Raw genomic sequence first — 23,801 nt, 5'->3', positions numbered from 1 at the left:
AACTCACGATTCAGTTTGTATCACGATCACCAGTCTCAATGGGCACATACCGTCATGTGCAGTCGATACCCATGGCAGCAAATGTTAGCGATTCACTGGTAAACTGCAATAAGTTATAATTAAATAATAATCAGTTTATATTATCTATATCAAGGTTGTGGAAATGTGCATTCAGAGGAAAAGGTGATGGCAATATACAAATTACATAATTCCACGTTATGGCATCTAAAGTTCATTTATTTATTTTTTTATGAATGTAGTCCACTGGGTTAGTAGTGCACGGTAATGATTGACATGTGACATTTTAACACAGACTGGCTGGCACATGCAGCATGTCTGCAGGTTTAGGGGAGGAAGGATCATTATTAAAGTTCAGCTAAGGTGGAGTCACTTTTGGGACTGCTGTGAATAGCGCTTTGCTTTATTCTGTTAGCTGCATTGCAAAGCTGAAAGGTGAGGAAGGGGATTGTTGGCTAGATAGGGTACAAGATGTTTGTTCTATGCTTTCATTCTTCGTGTGTGTTTTCAATGTGGTGGAATAATTCAATTGTAATTAATGGAGAAAAGTTTGGGCAGTTTTGACTACAGGATTTCTTAATGTGGAAAGGTTGTTTACATTTCATTTTAGATATGATTTTGTTGGCGCAATTTTAATTTCAGGTTCACTGTTAGACTTAGTCTGCAGAAAATGATACATAGCATTGCTAAGTGTGTCTTTAGTTACTGTTTGATCCCAGTTATCCATAAAACTGAGTCAAACTTGAAGCTCTTTATAATGCATTGAATGTTTGTATTTGTCAGCTGTAATATTACCCAAGTAGTCATTGTGTTAATATTCTGTGACGGTACTATTCCGTATTGTCTCAATCGAGCTACCTGGTCAAAGATATTGTATTATTTGTTCTGTTTTTTTTCGCCCAGTCCTAGTATTTATGATGTGCTTTTGAGCAGATTTCAAAATACTGAGAGCTATGCTGTGTATCACAATATAGTCTAATAATTAGGGCTGTAACGATACACCAAACTCACGATTCAGTTTGTATCACGATTTTTGACCCACGGTTCGATACAAACCTCGATTTTTTTAGAATAAAATTAAACATTTTATTTATGTAACATTTCAATAACTTCTGTATATGAAACTCGTCTGATAGTATCAGAGGCGCAGTACTGGGAAACTGAACCAGTGTGAATGGATGAGCCAGCTGTGCATATGGAGGGGGTGTCGTAAAGTCTGATGACTGCACAGGTCCCTCACTCAACTTAATAAACAGAAATGTCCCACAAAGCGACGTTACAGAACCAAACAAAAGTAACGTTGTAACTGTAACTGTCTTTGGCAACTTATATGAGGAAAAAGATACCACAGATATAGTGGAGAAGTGTCCGTCCTCCCGCCTGTCCTACCGACTCCTCGCGACATTTCTGCCCGAAAAACAGCGTCTGTCACCGGCAAAAAACTTTAACTCAGTGTTCGTGATGAAAAAAAAATCTCCGCGACCGGACCTCCGGACCGAGACTTCAGTGAACTTTCGGAAAACAGCCTCCGTCCCGCGAGATTGACAGAGCAGCAGCTCTGTCAAGCAGCGCCGGCTTTCTGTGTGAATTCACGGCGGAGATCTTTCGCTCTGTGTGAATCACCATCAGCAGAGAATTGGTGAACCGCGGCTGCAGCTTTTATGCGTCTTCTCCTAGTTCCTCTTCACTCCGGCGGTGCTTCACTCTGAGTGAACGACCATCGGCGGAGAATTGGTGAACCACCTGTGGTGTTAATGCGGCGTCTCTGTGTGAAAGGGGCTACTTATTGTTACTCATAGGGCTGGATCTGGACAGGAACTTGTGTCGCGATTCTGCCTTCTCACACTGCGAGACAGGTTCCTGCATTTGAGTGTCGCGATTTCGGTTTTGATACGTGTGTCGTTACAGCCCTACTAATAATGTATCACACTATTACTTTATACCATATCGCCAGCCCTAGTATGTAAACATTAAAGCAACATTATGTAGAAACCGGCATTTGACACCCACACTATTATGATTGCAACAACACTGTAATAAAGACAAATCCCACGTCTGTACCAATTTGTCAGTCAGAATGAATGGGCTAACTATGAACAAAACTCATTATGTCATAACAGTGTTATGTCCTGAGAATTTGTAAAAGTTGCACAGTGCAGAGACAAGCGATAGCAGTGACAAAGACTCTGTTTACTGTAACACAAGACAATGTACCATCAAAATGATTGTAAAGCTGTTATTTAAAATAAAGAGATACATAATGTTGCTTTGAACAACAGCCAGTATATTTTGAGTCGCAGCCCTAGTGTCACTATTGTGTCTTGAGTTGCCCAGTCATCCTGCCTCAGTGTTATCATGCTAACATGTGTATGTTAGAGATTGAATTCAGTTAGCTTGTTTCAGGGGGAATAATTAGCCCAGAGCGAGACTGGTGATAAACTTTGAATAGAGGCAAGTTGGAAAGTGAAGTGACTTTCTTTGATTGGTTTAACACAAAAGAATGAAAGGAGGAAATAAAAAAAACAAAAGGTAAAAGTCAGAAGAGTGGCAACAATGTCTGTCCTCCTCTCTTCAGTTCCAGGTGAGTCGGCTGACTGAAGACAGGGCCCCTGTGGAACCAGGCCATGGATGAAGAGTTGACGCCTTTGGACTGCCTGCTGCCCTCAGGTAGCGTCTTTCAAACACACATTCCCTTGACACAAACACATATGCACGCAATCAATCAAATAGGCAAGTCCATGCATAGACACATATGGTGTGCACACCCACGCAAGTCACATCTGTGTGTGGGACATGCAAACACAAGACTAATCTGTATGCGTCTGATCAAAACACATCTCTTACTCACGTCACTGTCACACTTGTCTTCCTCTCTCTGCTGCTCCCCCTCACTTTGACACACACAAACTGTCTTGGGGGAATTAAAACTCAAAAACAAATCACTGGCACTTTCATGACAACAGTGTGTATATGTATGCGATGCACTTCGCTGTGTCTTCTTTTGTTAGGCTGCGTACATAATTAATCTTTACCGAAGGAGACCTTGATGCGTTTGCTGTTTTAGGAAAAACACACACTTTGAAGATTTTGAAGATTTATCAGCATATCTAAAAAAAAATATGTCTCCCTTGCTCCCTGTCACTTTGTTCAAACACACTACTAGAAACCCAGGTGTAATCTGACATTTGACAAGAAAATCCCCCCGCACATTTATTACATTATTGCATTACATTTATTCTCTCATTTTGTTGCAAGATGTTCTGTATCTGTCGATGCTCGGGAAAAAACAAACTCTCCAGATGGTGAGCACTGACTCCTCTCCAAACCTGAGGAGGAGGCTGGTTATAGCTGCCTTTAGCCACGACTCTCAGGTCGAGGCTTATGTGAGCTCCCAGGTGGTCTGTGTGAGTGTGGAGGAAGGAGAGCTGATCTGAGCCAAAGGGCAGCTTTTACACAGAGCTGCAAAGGTCAACAGGATCGTACAGCAGTTTGGCCTGTAGAGGAGACGGCAGGCACATGTAGCTCCCTCCATCTTTAATGCCTGTCTAGTAATACTCCTGCAGTAACATTTGTTGTTTCCAACTAATTTTAAAGAGCTAATTTTGTGATTTACATGAAAGATATTCCTGCCCCACAAGCTTGTAAGTTAAAATGTTGGTGTTTGTCTGTCACTGGCTGAGTAGCAGCAGATACACTCTGTCCAAATTGAATTGTCGTGTGGGACTTTGACACTGGATAGAAATATTGTCCACCCACACAAAGATATAAATAGAGAGCTTAGGAGTGATAAACAAACATGAAGGCCCCAGAAAGCTCAGCAGTGTCAACTTTTGCCGCTCTCATCTGTCCTGGATTCCTCGCCATCCAGCGATCACAGATGGGCCTGGTTCTTGAAGAGACATTAAGCATACCGTGTGCTGACAAGATACAGAGGAATCTGAAGTCACTGAAAAATCCCCTCTTTAATATATCTCAGCAATCTGTGTTGTTGCATTTCTGGTTCTATTTAGATGCTGGAGTTCGGTGCAGCCACTTTCCCTCTACCTTACATTGTTTGGATTGCTGAAGGATCTTTTATTGACCCGCACTCTAGATAAACAAGAAATACCCGACTCTTGTCGTCTGTGTTTACCCATTTACAGAGTAGAATCTGAAAAATACAAAAACACTGGCCAAAGAATGTAATGACAAGAATTGGTTTTCATGGGTGTTGAGGTGATTTGATATGAGCACGGAAATCTCATGGAAAATAAACTGTTAGAAATGAAGGTATGACAAAATTGTTAATTGTCTCTACTTTTAAAAACTAAGATTCCATTTAAATGACAAAAAAAAACCAACTTGATATTTACACTGATAACAATTTTAGCTGCAATGATAAGTTGATTTGTCAATAACAAGAAACATAAATCAGGGTTTCCATGGGGTTTTAAAAAGTCTTAAACAGTTTAAAATTTGTCAATCTTAATTATAGGCCTTAAAATTTCTTAAATAAGTCCATATTTTGCATATAGGACTTAAATTACATTTTGTTAGGTCTAAAATATGTACGTTCATTTACTTCTTCCGTCGTTGCCTTTGTTTTAATTTTGTATTTTCTTTTGGGGATATGTGTTGGTGAGATTCACCATCAGTTACGTGTCTTGAACTTCTTTCTGAAGTATCCAGGACTGAAGTGGCATTTTGCCAACAGCCTGGTCAGAATTTATTACCGTACACCTTGCCAGTTCCGGAGCGACGTCGAGAGCGGAATCTGCTACAACTATGGGAAAGTGTAAATTCAAAGTGTTGGCTCGAACAACCAGAATTCAGTTGGTTAAAAGCCCTACCTCATAATGAATTTGAAGTGCAGTGTATTCTCTGCAAGAGGACCCTCAACTTGGGCACACTTGGTGTGAAAGCGCTGGTGTCACACACAAAATCAGAATAACACCTGTTAGCTTCTAAAAGTCTCTAGTGAAGTCACGCTATCACACACTTTTGTATGCCTTTGTCACCAGTTCCCGGCCCAGTCAAGCGACACTCAAACCATCTTTGGCTCAACTTCGACGTTGAAAAGCATTTTGAGCACTGTTGCTAAACATTTTGGCAACAGATTTGGATGTAAAAAGTTATACCCCTCTCTCCTACAGTTTGATGTGAGGGGAGGTATGTGACAGCTCCTCCTCTCCTTTCCTTTCGTGCAGCATCTCGTCTCCATTGTTGAATAAACTGAGTGGAACTTCTCTCTCACACACACACACACACACACACACACACACACACACACCAGGGTTATTATGGCTAACTAAATTAAATTAAATTCCCAGATAAAAACTAAACTAAAACTACTTAATGACTTGTTAAACTAATTAAAACTAAACTGAAACAAAAACTAAATGAAAATGAATGAAATTTTAAAACTCTAATAACCCTGACACACACTTACTCACTCCAATTTTTCATTGTTTGAGTTGCTCTGTGAATGGCAATAAGTTATTTTTGAAAGTAATTCTGGGACCGCATTTTCCTTACTTTTTCATACTTCGTGTAAGTCTGAAATTAAGTTCAAATGGTCTTTTAAAGGTCTTTAAAAAGTCTTAAATTTGACGTGTTCAAACCTGCAGAAACCCTGATAAATGTTTATCATGAACTTTTTTGATGTGCAATTGGTGAATGAAGTGAATAATGAATGACTTTGCAATAAGCAAAAATGTTAAATACTTTGAAGGTTCCCGCTTCTTAAATGGAATGGTTTTCTGCTTTTCACTGTAATTAATTGAGTAAATGAAGTGTCTCTGGGTACTGTTGGTTGGACAAAAGTTTGAAGATGTCACTTTGGGCTCTGAGAAACTGTGCAGAGCATTGTTCATGTCAGACTAAGCAATTTATTGATTAACAGTGAAAATAGTCAGCAGAATAATCAATAATGATCTTCCTGTGACTTCAGTGACACTAAACACTTTTTATTGACTGCAGACTGGCTGATTCTGAACTGCATATGGGGCTTCAGATTGCTTTTGATTCCCATCTGAGCACAATCTGTTCTTTTGTATAGACAAACATACATAACAGGGCTGGTGATTTACCTCAAACATGTGCACTTCTTTTTATGTCCAGGTGCTGACTCCAAAAAGTAGGTACCACAACCCTGATTCCAAAAAATGTCTGGATGCTGTGAAAACATCAATAAGATACAGTGTCATAATAATTTGCTAATTCTTTTTGACATATACTCCAGTGAAAACAATACAGAGACAATGTACTTAATGTTCTACCACATATGCTTCATTCATTTTTCTTAACTATTGTCGGTAACTATTGTCCTTTGCAAAAAAATGTTTTAATGGAATTGGGGTTGCATCTGTGTCTGAAGGACTCTCAAAAGGTTTCTGAAAGGGAGCATACTACAAGTCCTTGTGCTACCTGATTGAGCAATTTACAGTAAACATTTTGTCCAATGATTTTGATACTCGTAATTTATCAAGTGTACCATATATTTAAAATAGTATAGTTTGTGTTATTTTACATTGCTCTCTTTTCTCCCACTGCCTTTGCGTCTCTCTTCCTCTCTGTCTCTATTGATCCAATTAATGCTGTTGTTAAACTACCACGGCCACTGTAATTGTGCCTCTGTATGCACATATGTTTGATTATTCTTGACATTCTCGCACATGTTTGTGATCTACGCAGATCAGGAACACAGCAACAAGCAATGTTGATTTTCTATGCTTGTACAGCTCTAAAATCAATAGCACACAAAGGTCAACATCAGTCAAGAGACACTCACTTCTGATACGATGTTATCAGCAGTTGTGAAGCATCCATTGAAACAAACATTTACCCAAACACGTTAGGTAGGCATTACAGGCTACACTCTTGGGTTTATTCACTGTAGAAATCTGAGATTTATTCTTAGGATTTCACAGGGTGTTCAAATAATACGCCAAACGATTGCAGAACAGAACAGATCAGAGCACAACCACGCACAACCACATACAATCACACAGCCTCCTGATCATTTAATTTCATGGATAAATCTGTCACTTGCTGTCAAAGGTAAAATACGTGTTTTGAGATTCTCTGTATCATACACTTCTAAAATCTTCCTCCCAACTGTAGTTAAACACTCTCTCCCTCCATTATATAAGTTAAGAGTATATTTTTATGGCTTCTTTAGTTTAATCTCTTTAATGCTTGTCTAGACTCTCGTTGGAGAATATAAAAATAGCCCCTGGATGTCTGCATTTTGAAATCTCAAGGGTGCATGGTTAGCCTTTAAAATGTGGCAATTTTAATTATAAATGCCTATTCCTCGAATGTCTGTGTACTAAGTTGCATGTGTGTGTGTGTGTTTATGTTGTGGTATTTATGCTGTCTGGTACTTTTAAAAGAATCTCAAGGTGACATTTCTTTGAACGGAGTGCACAAAAGGCTGTGCACCTTCCTTGTGTGTGTGCGCATGGGGAGATGAGTGTTTGTGTGACGAAGGGTTATCTGAAAAGTCACGGCTGGTTGAGTTTGTCTTTTGTTCTTTGTACACCTCCAGCCAATTAAGAGACAAGAGTGACAAACCTGCTCCTCCTCCTCTTTCTCCACCTCCTCCTCCTCCTCCACTACCCCTGCCTATGTCCTCCTTTCTTTTCCTCCCCTTTAGTGTCTCCTCTTTATCCTCATTTACCTTCCTTTTCCTTTTACCATACTCTGCTGGAGTTGACTTTTCGTATTGTTATGACCTTCCAGTGATGTGAACTTTTTAACAACATCAAACCGATGCTGCAACAAAGTCACAAACCTAAAGGACATTTTTTTTTCACTATCCACACTTTCTCAGCCAAGCCAAAATGCTGTCTCTTGAGGATATAAATCCAAAAAAAGATTTTTTATTTTTTATTTTTTAATTTCAGGACTCAAGGTGATGCACATTTTGCAACAAGAATTTCATGAAGCCTGAAATATATTCATTTTATTTCTTCTTCACTTTTGCTTTCTCTGGCCTCCCACTGCCTTTATGTTGTATTAGGAAAGGTGCACTGGGGAAGATATACAATTTGTTAAATGCGCCATGTTTCGGTCCTTTGTCATTTTTGCTCTCATCTAAACTGTACGTTTCATTGTGTTCACACAGTGTTGATTAAGATGGAATATGACAGTTTGGCTTTGCTACAAATGGCAACAACTTTGAGAATGTCTTAAATTGTTCATAAGTGAAGACTTAAAAGAAAAGATAAATGAATAATGAAATGTGTGTGAAGGTGAAGGGAAGAGAGGAGAGAGAAAGCTTGAGTATTTGGTCCATTAAGGCTTTTCTAGGAGCACTGTTTGTACTTTGTCGGTGAATGCAGAGTTTTCCCTTATTTTTTTTTTTTTCTTCTACAGATAGAAAAATGACAATTCTTGACTATTAGTCAGGGGATCTGCATTAGCAGCAGAGCAAAAGAAAAGCTTAAAGCAAGATGGATGGGGGGAGTGAGGGAGGAAATAGATTTGTGAAATGATGCACCCAGGGACAGAGACTTTGACAGAGGAGCATTGAGGTACACTGAGAGAAAAGAGAGAAGCTATAGGTTGGCAGGTAACTTTCATTTGTGCTGTTTTGGAAAGATTCCCTCTGTTGTCGTGTAGTTACAGATGGTGTGTCACCAAGGTCAAGGTAATCAAATGGGTATCGATGAGAAATGTTCCTTTGGAAACAACTGAAACTTTGGTATTTGTGACCCTGGATGAGGAGAGTTATTGTCATGAGGAAAATTGTGCATAATTTGGATACACATTATGTATACATTGGTTATGTTTTGTTATATTCCCATGTTGCAAACAAACCACTCACAGCTTAATTGGATCGAGAGGGAAAACATTTTGAACTTTCACAAACCTCGATTCGACATCCAGACATGTTTTGGTTGGTTTTTCATCCTCCCTCTTATTTTTGCTGTCTCCGTGTAGAGCATAATAATGACTTCATTACCACGCCATTGTTTTAATTTTGTTCCTTATTTAGCACCTTATGTCCCACAAACAACAGCCTCAAATCTGTATTTTGAAAGGTATTTTTCAACATGAGAATACTGATAGTGATGTGTGGTGATTGTGCACCATCCTCCGTCTGTCTGTGTCTTTATCTGATTGTGTATGATTCATACCCTTCCCTTCTCCCCTCCACTGTATCATCATCTGCAGGCAAGCAGAGGATCGGTCTGATCATTCTGAACCAGCCTTTGGATAAGGACTACCTAAACATCCTCTGGAGTAAAGGTATGCAGTATCCCACACATATGTAACACAGATCAAACGAGTCCCCTTTACAGTTATAGCACATTAGGTCCGGTCTTCATTGGTTTGCACTGAGCATCCCCTCTTGTTTTTTGGGGGTTTTTTTTGACTGTGCTCTCCAGTCTACATAGCCTCCACTGTGCAAAATCTTAATTGCTGCCATGTCATTAAAAATGCCCCATCCCTGCCCTCTGCCCACATTTCCTGTGGGATGTGTTTTAATGAAGTTAAAGATGGCATCTTTTTTTGGCAGGAAATGATGTGCCTTTGTGCAGGTGTGATTTCTTTTTTTTTTTTTTTTAATAACTCCTGGCTGTATGACTTGAACTATGAATATAGTCCAAACGAAGATAAGAATACACATCAAGTGCTTTCATTGGCTTAATGTGCAGCATGATCTTGTTGCCCCGGAGACACCTTTTTTTTCTTCTTTTATTTTCATTATTGCATCATTAAATGTCAAAACAATTTTTGTATGAGAAATTTTAGTAGAATTTCAGACACAAGCAGTAAGCATTTCTGTGACGAGCTGAAATTGGGTAATTTAGCTTCACAGACGAACTTGAAAATGTATATGATAGCACATAATACCTTAAAAGGTCTGTATTTGATTCATTATCTTCATAGGTCGTTAGCTTTCACAGCACACACTTAACTGTACAATTTGTGATTATTACAGACATTCAACACTATTAAAATCACAGTTATAGCAACCGTGAAATCTTATGTTGGTAAGGATGCCGCATCCTCTCAGATTCATAGATAATGGGTTGTTATAAATGTGAATACAAGCAATGGCATTAAGCATCCACTTAAAACAAAACAGTCACATTTGCAGAAGACCTATAATAAATTCATTATTGAACCAAACTTCATGATTTTCTTTTGTGACAAGGCAGTATGTGTTATACTAATTCCATCACAGAAAAATTAGTGCTGTACAAATCCTTGGAACTCAAGACTGCCATGATGTACATGTTCTTTACAAATGTATATAAACTTTTGACTACAGCTGTATGTTTAATTTGAAAGGAACAGAGTATTCAGTGGAAAAGGCAGAAAAGGACACAGGACTATACCCTCATATTCAACCATACAGTACTTGTTGCGTAATACAAGCTCACTGAATGACTCCACTTCAGCAGTTTTGGAGTAACAGTCATGCCCAAGGGCAAATTGGTGACTGATGTGAAGAGCTGTGCTCAGTCACCTCCACATCATCAAACTGATGGTCATAAGTTTGCTGGCAGGAACTAGATTGCAACCACTTATTTGTAGCTGGTAACAAGAGGATATAAAATGGATGTGATTTTTCTTCTTCTTCATGAATACTCCAAGGCTCTTTATCAGAGTAGAAGACACTCAGATATTCAGAGAATTCAAAAACATGTACGAGAGGCTAGTCGTTAAGATGAACAATTTGAAGGGAAGTAGAGCTCCAGACTCCCTGGGGTGTCGCTTATGAGATGTGGTGATGCATAGCAGTGGTGCTACTTGTCTGTGATATATTAAATATGCAAAGCTGACTTTGAGCCAGTAAACCAGACAGTCATCTCAACCTGTATCCTACAACTTAGTTTTTCTTTTAAATCGGTGAAATGTTTAGAAACAGAATTACTCGAGAGTAGAATGAAACAGGGCTGAATATTTATTAAGGAAAAAGTAGAGAGAAGTGGCCTGGATCACTGGTTCTCAACAGTTTTGAAGATGAAAAGAAGTAAGAACACTAAGTAATGAAAAATGTGATGCACATGCTTATGCAATCAGGGAGGTTAGTAAACACAGTAACTTTGAAGGGAAACCACATCAGATTGAATTTGAACGAACACTGCTTTGATATTCTTATCAACTAAACTAAAACATTGGCATTAGACAATTTCCTCATCTGATCTCACACCAGAGGTTGCTTAGTCTATTTTGTGAAACGAATGCATAAAAGAAAGAATAATAGTCTGTTAAACAGTCCAGAGGATTTTGAAGCTGTTAAATGAAAAGGGAATGGCTTAATTGATGCTAAATCTCATCAAGGTCTTACACTGTATATCCAGAGTGAAGGGGAAAGCCTTAGAGTTTTCTATAGATCTGCTCACTACAATCAAAAATCACATTGCCTGTTTTTTTCTTCAGTAAATTGCAGTTGTTATATGATTTGAAATGCATTTTAAAATGTTTTCGATGCAAACAATTTCTAAATTGAAGAGCATTTTTCAATACTCAGCCTATATTGTCTGTTTGCTTCTAGCATAGGGAGGTATTAAACTTTACGCCCCATTGATTAGAACCAACCCTTAACAGTATTAGGAGAGTGATATTTTTTAGTTTAATATCCTATTTTCAAACTCAAACTGTGACAAGACCAGCAATGTGTAACTGATTTGGTTACACTGCAGGGATTACATTATACACAAATGCATTGTGGGGCTATTGCATATCCTTGTCCTGATTGTTTTATAGAGAATTCCAGTCATACAGGAACAAAACAGATTTCAGATGTACTTTGACAGTATGATGTAGCTCGATAGTGTCTTATGACAGATTTGGGCATTACTTCCCTCTTAGATAAGTCAAGCTTATAAAAAAGTTTCAGAGACTTTGGGTGGTTTCCTGAGTGCCATAGGCAATGCTGTGGTGTGGATGTCAGAAATCGGGAAGCTTTCTTCATCAGTTGACAGCAGTGCACATGGGACTTGAAGAAGCTTTGACAGCATGATGATGGTGCTTGAATGGCAGATCTGAGATCTCCCGCAGTGTGATGGTAAACAGGCTTGTAGTAAGTTCATCGGTCCTCACTTAATATGCCATGTATTTTTAATGTTGTAGCTGATTTAAGTGTCTGAGCATTTGTCACTCTCCAGATGGTTGTTCACCTGGAGGCATCATAGCCAGGTCCCCACCTTTATATGTACAGACATCTGCACACACACACACACACACACAGACATGCTCGCAGCAGTCTCAGGTCCTCTGATGTGCTACCCCTGGGCCCCCTCATCACCTGTGGGAGAGGTAGAGCAGCGGGGGAGCAAAGGAGCGATAGTCTGGAAAGCGCAACACTGATCAAAGGGAAACTCATTTACAGGTGCAGAGTGTGATGTTGTGAAGAGGGATCAAGCCCCTTATCTCACTCATGCACCCTCTCAGTCATCTAGGCCATCAGTCACCCACTCACTCAGTCAGTCACTCATTTACTTACAGATCGCTCACTTTGTAACCACACAAACAAGCAAGTCAATAAAGTAATCAGTGAAGGCAACTCTCAACAAGACAAAACACAGGCCCGTGTTTACTTCAACTGCTTCATTTCATCATCTGTTGATGAGGAGCAGCTTGCTGAAGTTGAAGTTTTTGAACATCACCCATCAGCCGGTCAAGTGTCAGCCTTGTAATCAAGGCTGGTTGGGGGATGCGGCTGCAGTGTGCTGGCATGAACATACGCACTTCCTGCACTTCTGCATTCAAGCACAGGTGTCAGATGGAGTAAATAGGTATGTGGAGCTATTAGCAATGATTGATGAGAGAAATCCAAAGAGGGCTGAAAAGCGAATTTTAAGACTGTCAATGGGAAAGAAAGGAGAACACGTGGAAGAGCTGGTGAAATTGTGCGACCGGGAATAACACGAAGAAGGATAAAGTGGAAGAATAAAGAGTAACAGAGTAGAACTACAAAGAAAGAAATTGAGATGTTTTTTCGGGGAATCAATCAAATTTGAGGCAAGGTGTAGAGCGCAGCGTGGATCAGCCGACAGGGTGACAGATGCAAGGGTAGAGGTGGACTGATAGATGAAGGGAGGGCGTCAAGGCATCATAATAAGGATAATAATCTTTTCACCGCTCTCTGTGACCGTTTGCCCTCTCCTGTACTGCGGTAAAGCCCCGGCCTGACAGGCATTAATCCTTACCACTAACCTCATCAATACAGGGGTGCTATAGAATATATCCCGCGTGCGTGCGTGCGTCTACATGAGCGTGAACATTCATCTTTTCTGCATCAAAGTCAGCAGCGAAATAGAAGAAACAGCAAGTGCTGAAATGGCAGATTTAGTAGTGTGTGTGGATCTGCATTATCGCCTGCCCACCATATGTATCCGTCATACAGCAGGGTGAGTGACAGGAGAAGTTGGTAGTGAAGCCTGCAGGGAGGGATTATTATGGCTGGTTAATTTACAAGGTCATCTCCCCCGACTGCCTCTTCTCTGTCCTCGCTCAGCTAACATCATATAACTGTCCGGATTCAGAATTTGTCTTTTCTGCTGGGCTTGTTTGTTAAACTCATATGCTCTAAAGAGAAAGAGAAGATGGAGTTGGTTTGGCTGCTGCATAAACAATTGTGAGACTTGTACTGCAAACAGACAGCAATTCATTGGGAGGATCAAAGTAATTCTATCTTCACTGCCTTTGGATGGAGTGCAGATGGAGAGATAATCTCTTTCAAGTTGAGTTTACCCACTTTTGTCATTAACTGTGATAAAGACAAATTGAATGATGAGAGATACGAAAAGAAAGACGCCCCCACAGACGTTTGAGAAAGTTTCTCTTAAAATAAAAAATAACTTTTAAATAAGCTTGGCCTGTTTTATTTGAATCTTCGGAAGTTGTTTAAATAGCAGCAACCTTTAAACGGCAGAAGAAGCGTGCCCTTGACTATTTGACATTCAGATACTTGGACAGTTAAAGGGATATTCCGGTGTAGATTTAATCCATGTTCTAACACACCGTGACACCGAATAGGACCCCCCGTCGAGAGATAAAGTTTGCAGACCGCTAGCTTGCGTAGTTTTAGCAACCTCAGAAACGACCGCACGACAACAATACATTGCAGTTAATGGGTCCAAGTATAAACCGCCATCTAAAAGCCACAAATAATGCTCAGAACAGCACCAAACTTCAGCAACATTAGAAACAGGGTCCCAGCACATATTTGGAGGCATCAAATATTTGATGGATTTGTCGGAAAAGATAAACAAAACTCACCACCCGAGAAGCCTTCCTTGCGGGGAAGCCCTGTGAGTCGATTACCGAGTGCAGTAGAGTTCTGCAGCTCATTGAGCTGCGGAACTCTACTGCACTCGGACCCATTCACTGCAATGTATTGTTGTCGTGCGGTCGTTTCTGAGGTTGCTAAAACTACGCAAGCTAGCGGTCTGCAAACTTTATCTCTCGGGGGGGCGGGTCCTACTCGGTGTCACGGTGTGTTAGAACATGGATTAAACTTACACCGGAATATCCCTTAAAAGCAAAATCATGTATAGTTGGCAACTATACATGATTTTGCTTTAACTGTCCAAATGCACACTCAAGGATACAACCATAATACAAGGGATAAAGTGCTTTGCTGTATATAAAATAAATTCCTGATAGATACAAAGCAGAAAAAGTATAGGGTCTCCTTAAGGGAACTGGTTAGCAGTTGAGCTGAAACTATTACTTGAGTAACTCGAATAATCTGGTTACAAAAAATTGGTTGAAGCAAAATCTCTGCCTCGAGGCTTTGTTTAATTTCTATCACCCGCGTTATTTGGCCTACTTAGCTCAGGGATCTTTTTCCGCACGGACTGTTATTGCAGACATGTACCGCTACATTCAGAGTTGAGTTAGCGCGATGGCGGAGAGCCAAGAAACCGTCCGTAAAAGACAGTGAATGTCCAAAGTTTGAGATCATTTCACACTTAAAAAAGAAGATAACAAAGTGCAATGTGTCTACTGCAAAGCAGAATTGGCGTACCACGTCAGCACGTCAACAGTGATTCAACATCTGAACCTAAAGCATCCAGTTGTTAAGACCAGCTCACCAAGTGTCACCGACACAAGGTCATGTAAACATTGATGTTAGCTAATTTAATGTAGCCTTCCATCGCTAGTTAGAACGTATGGTATTTGTAGAGGCCTGATGTCGGTATGACTAGATATCATGTTAAGATGTGGAAACTAATTCATGTTAAATTGCAAGAGAGTAATAGCCTACACCAAATAACTCCTTTCCACACACACACACACACTCATCTCTCTTGGAATAAATACCTGTATGTTTTTTTCAGGAATAAAAGCTAATTGCTTGGTCTATTGAACAGGCCTGTCATTTTCATTATGCATTATTAGGTATTGTTGTTTAATAATGAAAAATCTTTTTTATTAGATTACTCAATTCATCGATGGGATAATTGGTAGAATACTCGATTCTAAAAATATTCGATAGCTGCAGCCCTAGTTAGCATCTGTTTCACTTCTTTCCTCGCCTCTAACCAGGATCGCCATTATAATAATTGCAATGTATAAAGGTAAATAATGAACACATGGTATAAAATGACCCAATCTCCCTCCCCCATTGTCAAACGCTTCAAATATTTGTTGGTAATTCTCACTGAAGCCCCAAAAATGTGATTCAGGGATAGCCCTACAAATAAGTATCTGACTGTGACTGGGTACGTTTTTAATTAAGATTACTTATTTTTTTTCCCCATCATTGCAACGTGCTGCTTTATTACAACTACCTTATGCTGTTCCTGATACATGGTAGTAGTACAAAGAAATGTTTTTATCTGTGTTTCTCCTTTTCGTTTGTATTGTGTACAGGTTTGATGCTATTCCGCTGATGGTGGTTTTAGAAACACGCAAAGAAGTGTATTGATTGAAGCGCAAACAAAGGCAGTGAAGAAGACTGCTAGCAATAAACGTGAATGTAACAATGCAGGATTGTAAAGATAAATAAGAAGTAAAAATATTCAACATTTTAGACAACAACATGTTTTTTGGTAAGAAAGACTGAAAGTACAAATATTGTTTACAAGGAAACTCCACAGGGCACCTGTAATTGCTTCAAAGCACACAAACATAGTAATCTATGAATTAATGACCTGCTGAGCAGAATCAGGCACATCCTGCATGTCATGTCATTATCAATGTAGTTACTAGATTACAGTTTAAACAACTGTCTGATTTGTCACTGTTCATTCTTCCCGAAGCTTAATAAGGCTAATACATTTGAAAAAACTGTTTTTTCTTTTGATCTACCTGTAAGAGTTTTCCAGTTGTTGTGAGGACATTTCAATCACAAATAATGTGGTCCTCACTTCCTTGGATAGTGGGAGGAGATAAAGATGATGGTGAAGATTCCTTCAGACAACAGCAGAGAAATTGGGATGCTCTGTTTACCTTTCACATGTTTGTGTTATCAAATTTGACATTAGCAAGTAGTAACTGGATGTAGCTTTAGTTCTGTGAGTACATATTTATCACTCTAGCTGCACGTTATGGCAGCCACAGTAAAGAACATTATTTTTGATAAACCAATACAGTTATGATGGTAAATCCTTGTTGTGGCCGAACATGACACTGGCAACGATAATGAAACCGAAATACTGCCCACCCCTAATGCAAGGCAAAATCATGGTCAGGAAACTCAAATTATTGTCAAATGATATAGATGTAAATAGATGATTTCAAAAGATTGTTGTAACGTTGGTCATTAAATGGTCAAAAGCCTCACTAGAATGACTGAATCAAACCTCTGAAGTGTGTCTGTGTGCATTTTAATGGCATACCATGCAAACAGAGCTGAGGAAATGATTTGCAGACAAAAGCAACTTTTCTAAAACACTCCGTCTGAGAATACATTTGTGTGTGTGTGTAGATACTCATAAACAGATAATGACTGATAGCTTTACGGTCTGTCATCATGAGGCTAAAAGAAGAGTTTCACTGTTTTTCGAAAAGTTGTCATTGGAAAAGTTTCTCAGCCTTTGCACTCTCTCAGAGATAATGAGTCATTTCCATTCCAATTCCTTTCTTGATGTGAAACATCGACAGCAGGTGGTGGGGGTTAAGAATGAAAGCACTACCTTGAGTATAAGTGTCTTATTTACATCAGTGCAAATGCCTCTGCATTCTCTTGCTTTTTAAGCGCCCAAGGCAATGATAGGTAGATTGTGAAGGATTCCATCTTTGGAAAATGATTCAATGTTTAACTCTATCAAGTCTACCTTGTGTACGTGTGAGTCTGTGTGTGCTTGTTAATTTGCGCTATGTAGGTGGGACATTGTGGCATGTTGCGCATATTTTGGAGGTCATGGTGAAAAAAATGTGTTCAGAGTTGTGTGACTTATTGTAATAATGGTTGTGGAGGTTGCAGTTATGCTAATCTTAAAAACGCCTGACCTGGATTTGTTACTACAAGGTACACTTTGGAGAACAGAAGTGTGAATTTTGATGTTCTCTAAATGCTACGATGTGCCCTGAAGTGCGGGAAAGTAGTCACATGGGAACTATCAGTGTTGTACTAAAAACTGAACATTGATATTTACTGAAGAAAATGTCCACTAGCTTGAAGTACCTTGTTGGAGTTTTTGACCATTAGGGGCACTGTCAAGTAATGTTTCTCCTCTACTCAATCACAAGAATGTACCATTTGACAACCCACAGAAATGTTGCAAATTTGTGTTTATTTATCTTCAGTTTTCTATTTTATTTTGTGATAGCACTGTGCTTATGGACTTGTTGGGTTAGGTTCAGAAGTGTATTTGTTAGGGTCAGGAAAAGATCATGATACAAATACCCAGGTTTTTGGCTAGAAACTGTCATATCTTTATACATATATCCAGCCTTGTGAAGATAACGCAGGTGGAAAAAATACCTGGTTTTCATCTGAAGTGGTCACAACCACTGGTAACCTTCAGGCAGTTCTTGCTCCAACACGTCAAAATTTCTGCTGTAAGAAAGGTTTCTAAAAAAGTGTAAAGGTCCCACCCTAACAAGTGCACCAAATTTAACGGAGAATGAGGGAGAAGTCACGCACCAACAGGAGAAGAGACCTAATGAGGCTACAGAATTGAAATCACCTTTGTGAGTCGGCACTAGGTGTGCATGGCTTTTAAATTTCTTGGGTCCGCCTCAGGGATACGCAGTTTGTTTCGGTGAAAAACAATGAAATTAAGCATAACTTTTGTATGTTAACAGGGAAGTCAGGGTACCTCTGACTGGATACTATGGCTTTTTGCCTGGATTCACTAAAAAACGATTAAATCGAGGTCTATGACACAGGGTCTCACAGCCCTGGATAGTTACAGAAGCAATCATGTTCCCCTCTAAATGGATGATCCAGTACAAATATGCTGTTCAAGTTATGAAGTAAACTACCAGCTATGTGTGCTTGCCACCACAGACTCAGTGTAGTGGTGTAGACGCTGCGTTGTGATGGATTTATTGCTGCAAAAGTTGCTGGCCTAATGAGGTTTAGGTTAGCCTGTGTTTGGCACGTTGTGTCAGGATTTTTGTGACTTATCCTCTTTCCCCTTTTTTGATGTAGACTAATCAGCAATATGTGCCCACCTTTCACAGGGTTCTGACTATTGCAGTTTTTACAAGATAGCCTGCCTGAAATCCATAATGCTATGAAGTCAGGCTGTTTAGAAGGCAACACAAGGTCAAAACCAGTATGGGCAAAGACAAAGTGGGGAATGAGTTTAAAGAAAAATGGCAACTACGTGCACATGACTCATTTAGTCACCAGATCACATATGTAAAAGAATGCTGTGACTAGAGATTCTTCTTCAAACTAGGTCTCTGTTTTTTTGTTTTTTTTTTGTAACAAAAACAAGTTACATGCACAAAGGCATGCCTACACTCAACAATGGGTTCAAGGAATGGACACATTTGGAGTAGGAAATCCAACGAGACTGAAGTCACTCTTCTCTTCTGTGCAGGAGCTACTTAGTTTATAACAAGGTGAAAAAAAGAAAACTACATCTAATTCTTTGAAGTTTTTCCCCCTGTGTGCACCGCAACAGCTCCAAACAGGAGAGGGCTCTTAAAAAATAGGTTGCCTGTTCAATTTGAATAGAATAGAGGCCATGAAAGAGCATACATTTGCAAATAGTTTGCATCTAATTTAGTGCAACTTGAACACCATTTCAAGAAAAGTAAATAACCCCCTCGTTTGTCTATTTTTAAATTCAGAGAAGATATGTGCTACTTTACTTTGTCTTAACCTGATCAAAACACATTCTGAGAGACTTTATGTGTCTGAGTAGTGTGCTGTTTGTTATGTGTTCAACAGCAGAGAGGTTGCTTTATTCCTACCCAAGTCCTAACTTAGTTTATTGCTTGACCAAAAACTTTGGCATCAGCCATGCTGGTGTCTAAGCTAGTGCCGTTTGCTTTTTCTTTGGTCTATACATTTTTTCCCCTGCACCCAGTGCTCCGACAGCTGTATAAAGCAACAAAATCTGCCCAGAGTGTCTCGTAAAATTAGTTAGTGAATTACTTGGTTTGGTGACCAAAGCCAGGAGGCTACAGAGGCAGTAGGCGTATTCACAGAAACCTTGGACACTTTTTGAAAGGAAACTGCATCTCAGGATAAAGGCAGAGCATGCAGTATTCATTAGGAGTAGCACTCGAAAGATGTCACATGCACAATATGGCTCCTACAAACTGCTCACCTTAGTATACAAGGCCATATATGAGAGTAGGCTCTTAGAAAAATCCTTGTACAGCTTGCACTCACTGGCCAGTCACATATCTTCATTTCTTGTTTAACATTATGTCGAATATGTCATATCCTATGGCAGGTGTTATTAGTATGTGCTATCATTTTGTTTGTATGCTACTCCTGTGGAACTGAGTCAGTCTCTGAAAAGAGGGAGAAATCATTTTAAGTGTGTGGAGAAAATTACATCAGCCAGGCCACTAGTTAAGATGAGACTTGATGGTTGACATACAGCATTTAGTAACATACAACTTAAGGATCAAAACATCCAGAAGTAAATTGAACACAACCACCCTAACCTCACCCCCGCATAAGTGGCAATAGTGTCTATGGTTATATTTCAAAAGGCATAAATGTGTCAGTGAATGTGCCATTCATTTAAAACTAATTGCCTTCACTTACAAGCATCTCTCTGTCTGCCTTTCTGCAGCTCTCTTGAAGGCATGTGCTGATGGAGCTGCCAATCACCTTTATAATGTCACTGCTGGAGTAAGAGATAGGTGAGTCTGCCTTGTGTTCACATTTGCATAAGGTGATTTATGCCTTCACATATATGTCTTCCTAGTTGTGTGGTTATGTTTGAGGGAAAGATGATGAAATTAGAAAAGTGCACACTGTTTGTGTGGCAGCAGCAGTATTGGTTGCGTATGTTTCAGGGGAGAAAATGCATGCCGTTTATGTATTAGAGTCGTGTGTGTGCTCCTGCCAAAGTACTATATGTGTGCATTCTGCATCCACATTTTTTGTGTGTATGGCTAATGGAGGACTGCTGTCAGGACAGAGATGGATCTGGGGTTCTCTGTGTCCCTGAAGTGTTGAGGCTTTCACATTAACACCCAGGGTGTGAGCAGGAATGTGTATTTTTGTCAGGGTGTGAATGTGATGTAATGCGTGTCTGTTTTTGTTGATGTGAATTCTACCTCCCCAAACAGCCATTTTAAGATGTAGACAGCTGAGGTGAGGACATTTTTCCAAAGTGATGTCATTTAGTTTCACTTTTTCACCATGCAAACTTATTCTAGTCCTTGAAGTTAGGACTTTCCTTGAAAGCTAAAACTGAATCTAAATCCAAAGTAGGATTTTAATGCAAAAATGATCTCAATTGGTTAATGATGGTTAATAGTGTCAAAAGTTAAACAAATAATACAAGAGAAAGTCAATATTTGGTGATTTATTTGCCGCACCGACAAAGCATTGTATTTATTTTTTATCAATCCCTTTTTTTTCCAGATATATTCCCAATGAGATTCAAAATCTCTTTTAGAAGGGATTCCTGGCCAAGACAGTAGAATTAAAAGTTTCACATAAAAGAACGACGAGCAGTCTTAAAACAAGATTAAATAAAGTAAAAAAAACAACATAGAAATTTTCATACAAAAGAAACGAGTAACTTGAACTTAAAGTAAACTTAAAATACAAATCAAGCTTAATAAGCAAATTACATCAAACAAGTACGTGAAGATATCCAAAAAAACAAAAATGATACTTTTAGTGCAGCATTACAACAGTTAATTTGAGGACAGACAGTCTCAACTATCAAAATTACAACTTGGAAGAGGTAGAACAATTTAATTTCACACTGCGGTGGTGACTTAGATTACCACAGTAAATGTGTAACCAAAGCCAAAGTTTTGTTATTTCAGCTTCTTAATGGGAATGAGCCTGCACAGTTGTGGTTGTAACCAAGATTATAACAGGGTTCGTACGGGTGCTTGAAAACCTTGAAAGTGCTTGAATTTGAATGTTGTGTTTTCAATGTCTGAAAAGTGCTTAGATTTTAGTTTAAGTGCTTAAAAGTGCTTGACATTATAACTCTGTGTCTTTCACAAAATTGGAATCAGACTGGATAATTAATTTCTGAAGTTTTTGCCATTATGAAACATAATTTTAGATGTTTAAAGCATAATATAATGTACATAATTGTGATAAAACGTGAAGAATAAAATCATGAGTATATATATTCCTGTAGATAAGTACTTTGCCCCAGCAATAAGGTGCTGGAAAATCTTGAAAATTAACCTTAAAAGTGCTTGAAAAGTGCTTGAATTTGACCTTGAAAAATGTTACGAACCCTGTTATAAGCAAGTACGAAGAATGACAGCTTTATTTGGATAAATGTCCTCTTTATTAGAGAAGGGAAAACATACATGTGTCTGAACGGGCATGTACATGTATTGTTTTTCCTTCTTTTTTGTTTGCAACTTCGAAGTATAACTAGTCATGTATCTCTGTCTCAAAAAGTGAGTTTGAGCATATAAGATGTTGGTAGAGGCATTACTCATATTTCTGTCTGTTTGTGTGACACGGCAGATTCATCTTCTGACCCTTCAGTCCGCGCTCTGTCAGCAGCCTGCACAGTGAAGCTGACAGCTAGGCCTCCCTTTTAGGCAGACCGCATCCAGCTCAAACTTAACTCTGTCCCAAAAAGTTACACATTATACAGAGAAGGTGGCAACTGGGGGGGAAAATGACGAGGGTGGAGATGTGTGAATCAATCACCAGCAAGTTAAGATGTATTTAACCTAACATTACCATAACTAATGGACTACAGAGAGATAGAGGAAGGGAGAGGGAGGTGCAAATAATCAATCATAGCCAAGTTTTATGAGTGCTTGCAATACAGACAATGGCAGCAGCATTTAATCAATTAGAGGGGGGTATTTGTAAGAGATATGCAGAAAAAGAAAAAATAACAATAAATACAAACAGATTTTTTAAAAATATATAAAGCTAAGCAGTGCTCTTCTTGTGTGTGGAATTTCCCAGTTTCCCAGTTTCTGTGTTTTTGTGTGGATGCACATCTTAGGAAAGTTGCTTTTTTACAGGCTCTGACGTCGTAGTGAAAAATGTAATATCAAAATATCTAAAGTGGACTGTTTTGTTTGTCAGATACAAGCAGAGCTGATCCTGCCAAGAGGTCCAACATCTTAACTGTACAGTAGCTCACACGTCAACAGACTCATGAAAGGATAACCCCTCATCCCCACCCCTAAACTACTGCAAGTAATGCTGACAGATGTTGCTGCCTCACTGCAGGGGAACACGTCAGCTTTTAAGATCCAGTTTTAAAAAAGGGAAGCCAGCTAAAGTGCTCCAGAGTCTGTGCGCTGAAAACGCTTTGACCACATTTAATGCAGCTGAGCTGTTGAACTTGTAAGTTTTGTCACTTTATTCATGAAATCAAGGCATTTCTTTTGCCTGGAGGGAAACCGTGTCTGATGCATCATTTTAAGGAAAAAGCTAAATTAAAACTTGTAGCGCTACAATTTCTTTGACATTTAAATGATGGCAAGCCCGTCTGAAACAGCAACGGCCTCAATAAGTGAGGTGTTGTGTGTGTATTTGTCCACATATCTGCTTTTGACAGTGTATTTCCATCAGAATATATTAATGAGGATAATAAAGTTTCCGGTCAGCTTCTACAGCCTCCTGCTCTGCCACAAGAACGGAGTGGGCAGACGGCCTCTCACAGTTAAAGAAAGGTGCCATGTAATTTTCTGTCAAAACAACCTTAATGGGAGTCATTAGGGATGAAAGAGGAGTAGGCGCGTCAGGCTAAGGCTTTCTGCCTCTCATGGTGAGTCAAGTGACAATGATTCGACCTCGCTTTATGGGTTGGTAGAAGACAAACATTTCATTTGTATTTTCACACAAAATCCTGATGTCCAAATCCACTGTGTAATTGTTTCAGTCAATTTGCAACTTCGAATGAAAATTTGTGATCGCTTTCGTATTCATCATTGATTGCATTCATATACACACACATACATTGGATAGCCACTACATTAAAACCACTAACAGTTGAAGTAAACATTTAACATCTTGATACAATTCAATATTCTGCTTGATAACCTTGGGTCCTGGAACTCATTGAACTCAACTGACAACGCAACACTTACCCAAACACTGTTCCAGGCTGAGTAAACCCCCAGTGGTAAAGGCCCTCCTCAGTGGCAGTAGTCTGCTAGTAGGACAGTGTACCCTTCCACACCAAAAACCTGCTCAGGAATGGCCAGAGGATTGTGACAAAAAGCTCAAGGCATCAACCTGCCTA

At 39.3% G+C, this 23,801-nt stretch overlaps 1 protein-coding gene across 7 annotated transcripts in view; it reads left to right on the top strand.

Annotated features, from left to right (window-relative positions):
• tpk1 (thiamin pyrophosphokinase 1) overlaps positions 1-23,801 on the top strand; it is a 126,263-nt gene that overhangs the window by 56,240 nt on the left and 46,222 nt on the right. For all 7 annotated transcript variants that reach the window (XM_030397663.1, XM_030397665.1, XM_030397661.1 and 4 more), the window contains 3 exons: positions 2,594-2,685; positions 9,178-9,252; positions 20,178-20,247. In XM_030397663.1, the coding sequence (XP_030253523.1) occupies positions 2,643-2,685; positions 9,178-9,252; positions 20,178-20,247 (188 nt within the window). In that variant the 5' untranslated portion in view covers positions 2,594-2,642. The remainder of the gene's footprint in view (positions 1-2,593; positions 2,686-9,177; positions 9,253-20,177; positions 20,248-23,801) is intronic.

The sequence above is a fragment of the Sparus aurata genome, chromosome 19 (genome assembly GCF_900880675.1).
Source record: "Sparus aurata chromosome 19, fSpaAur1.1, whole genome shotgun sequence".
Lineage (NCBI taxonomy): Eukaryota > Metazoa > Chordata > Actinopteri > Spariformes > Sparidae > Sparus > Sparus aurata.
This window is presented reverse-complemented; position numbering and strand designations above follow the sequence as displayed.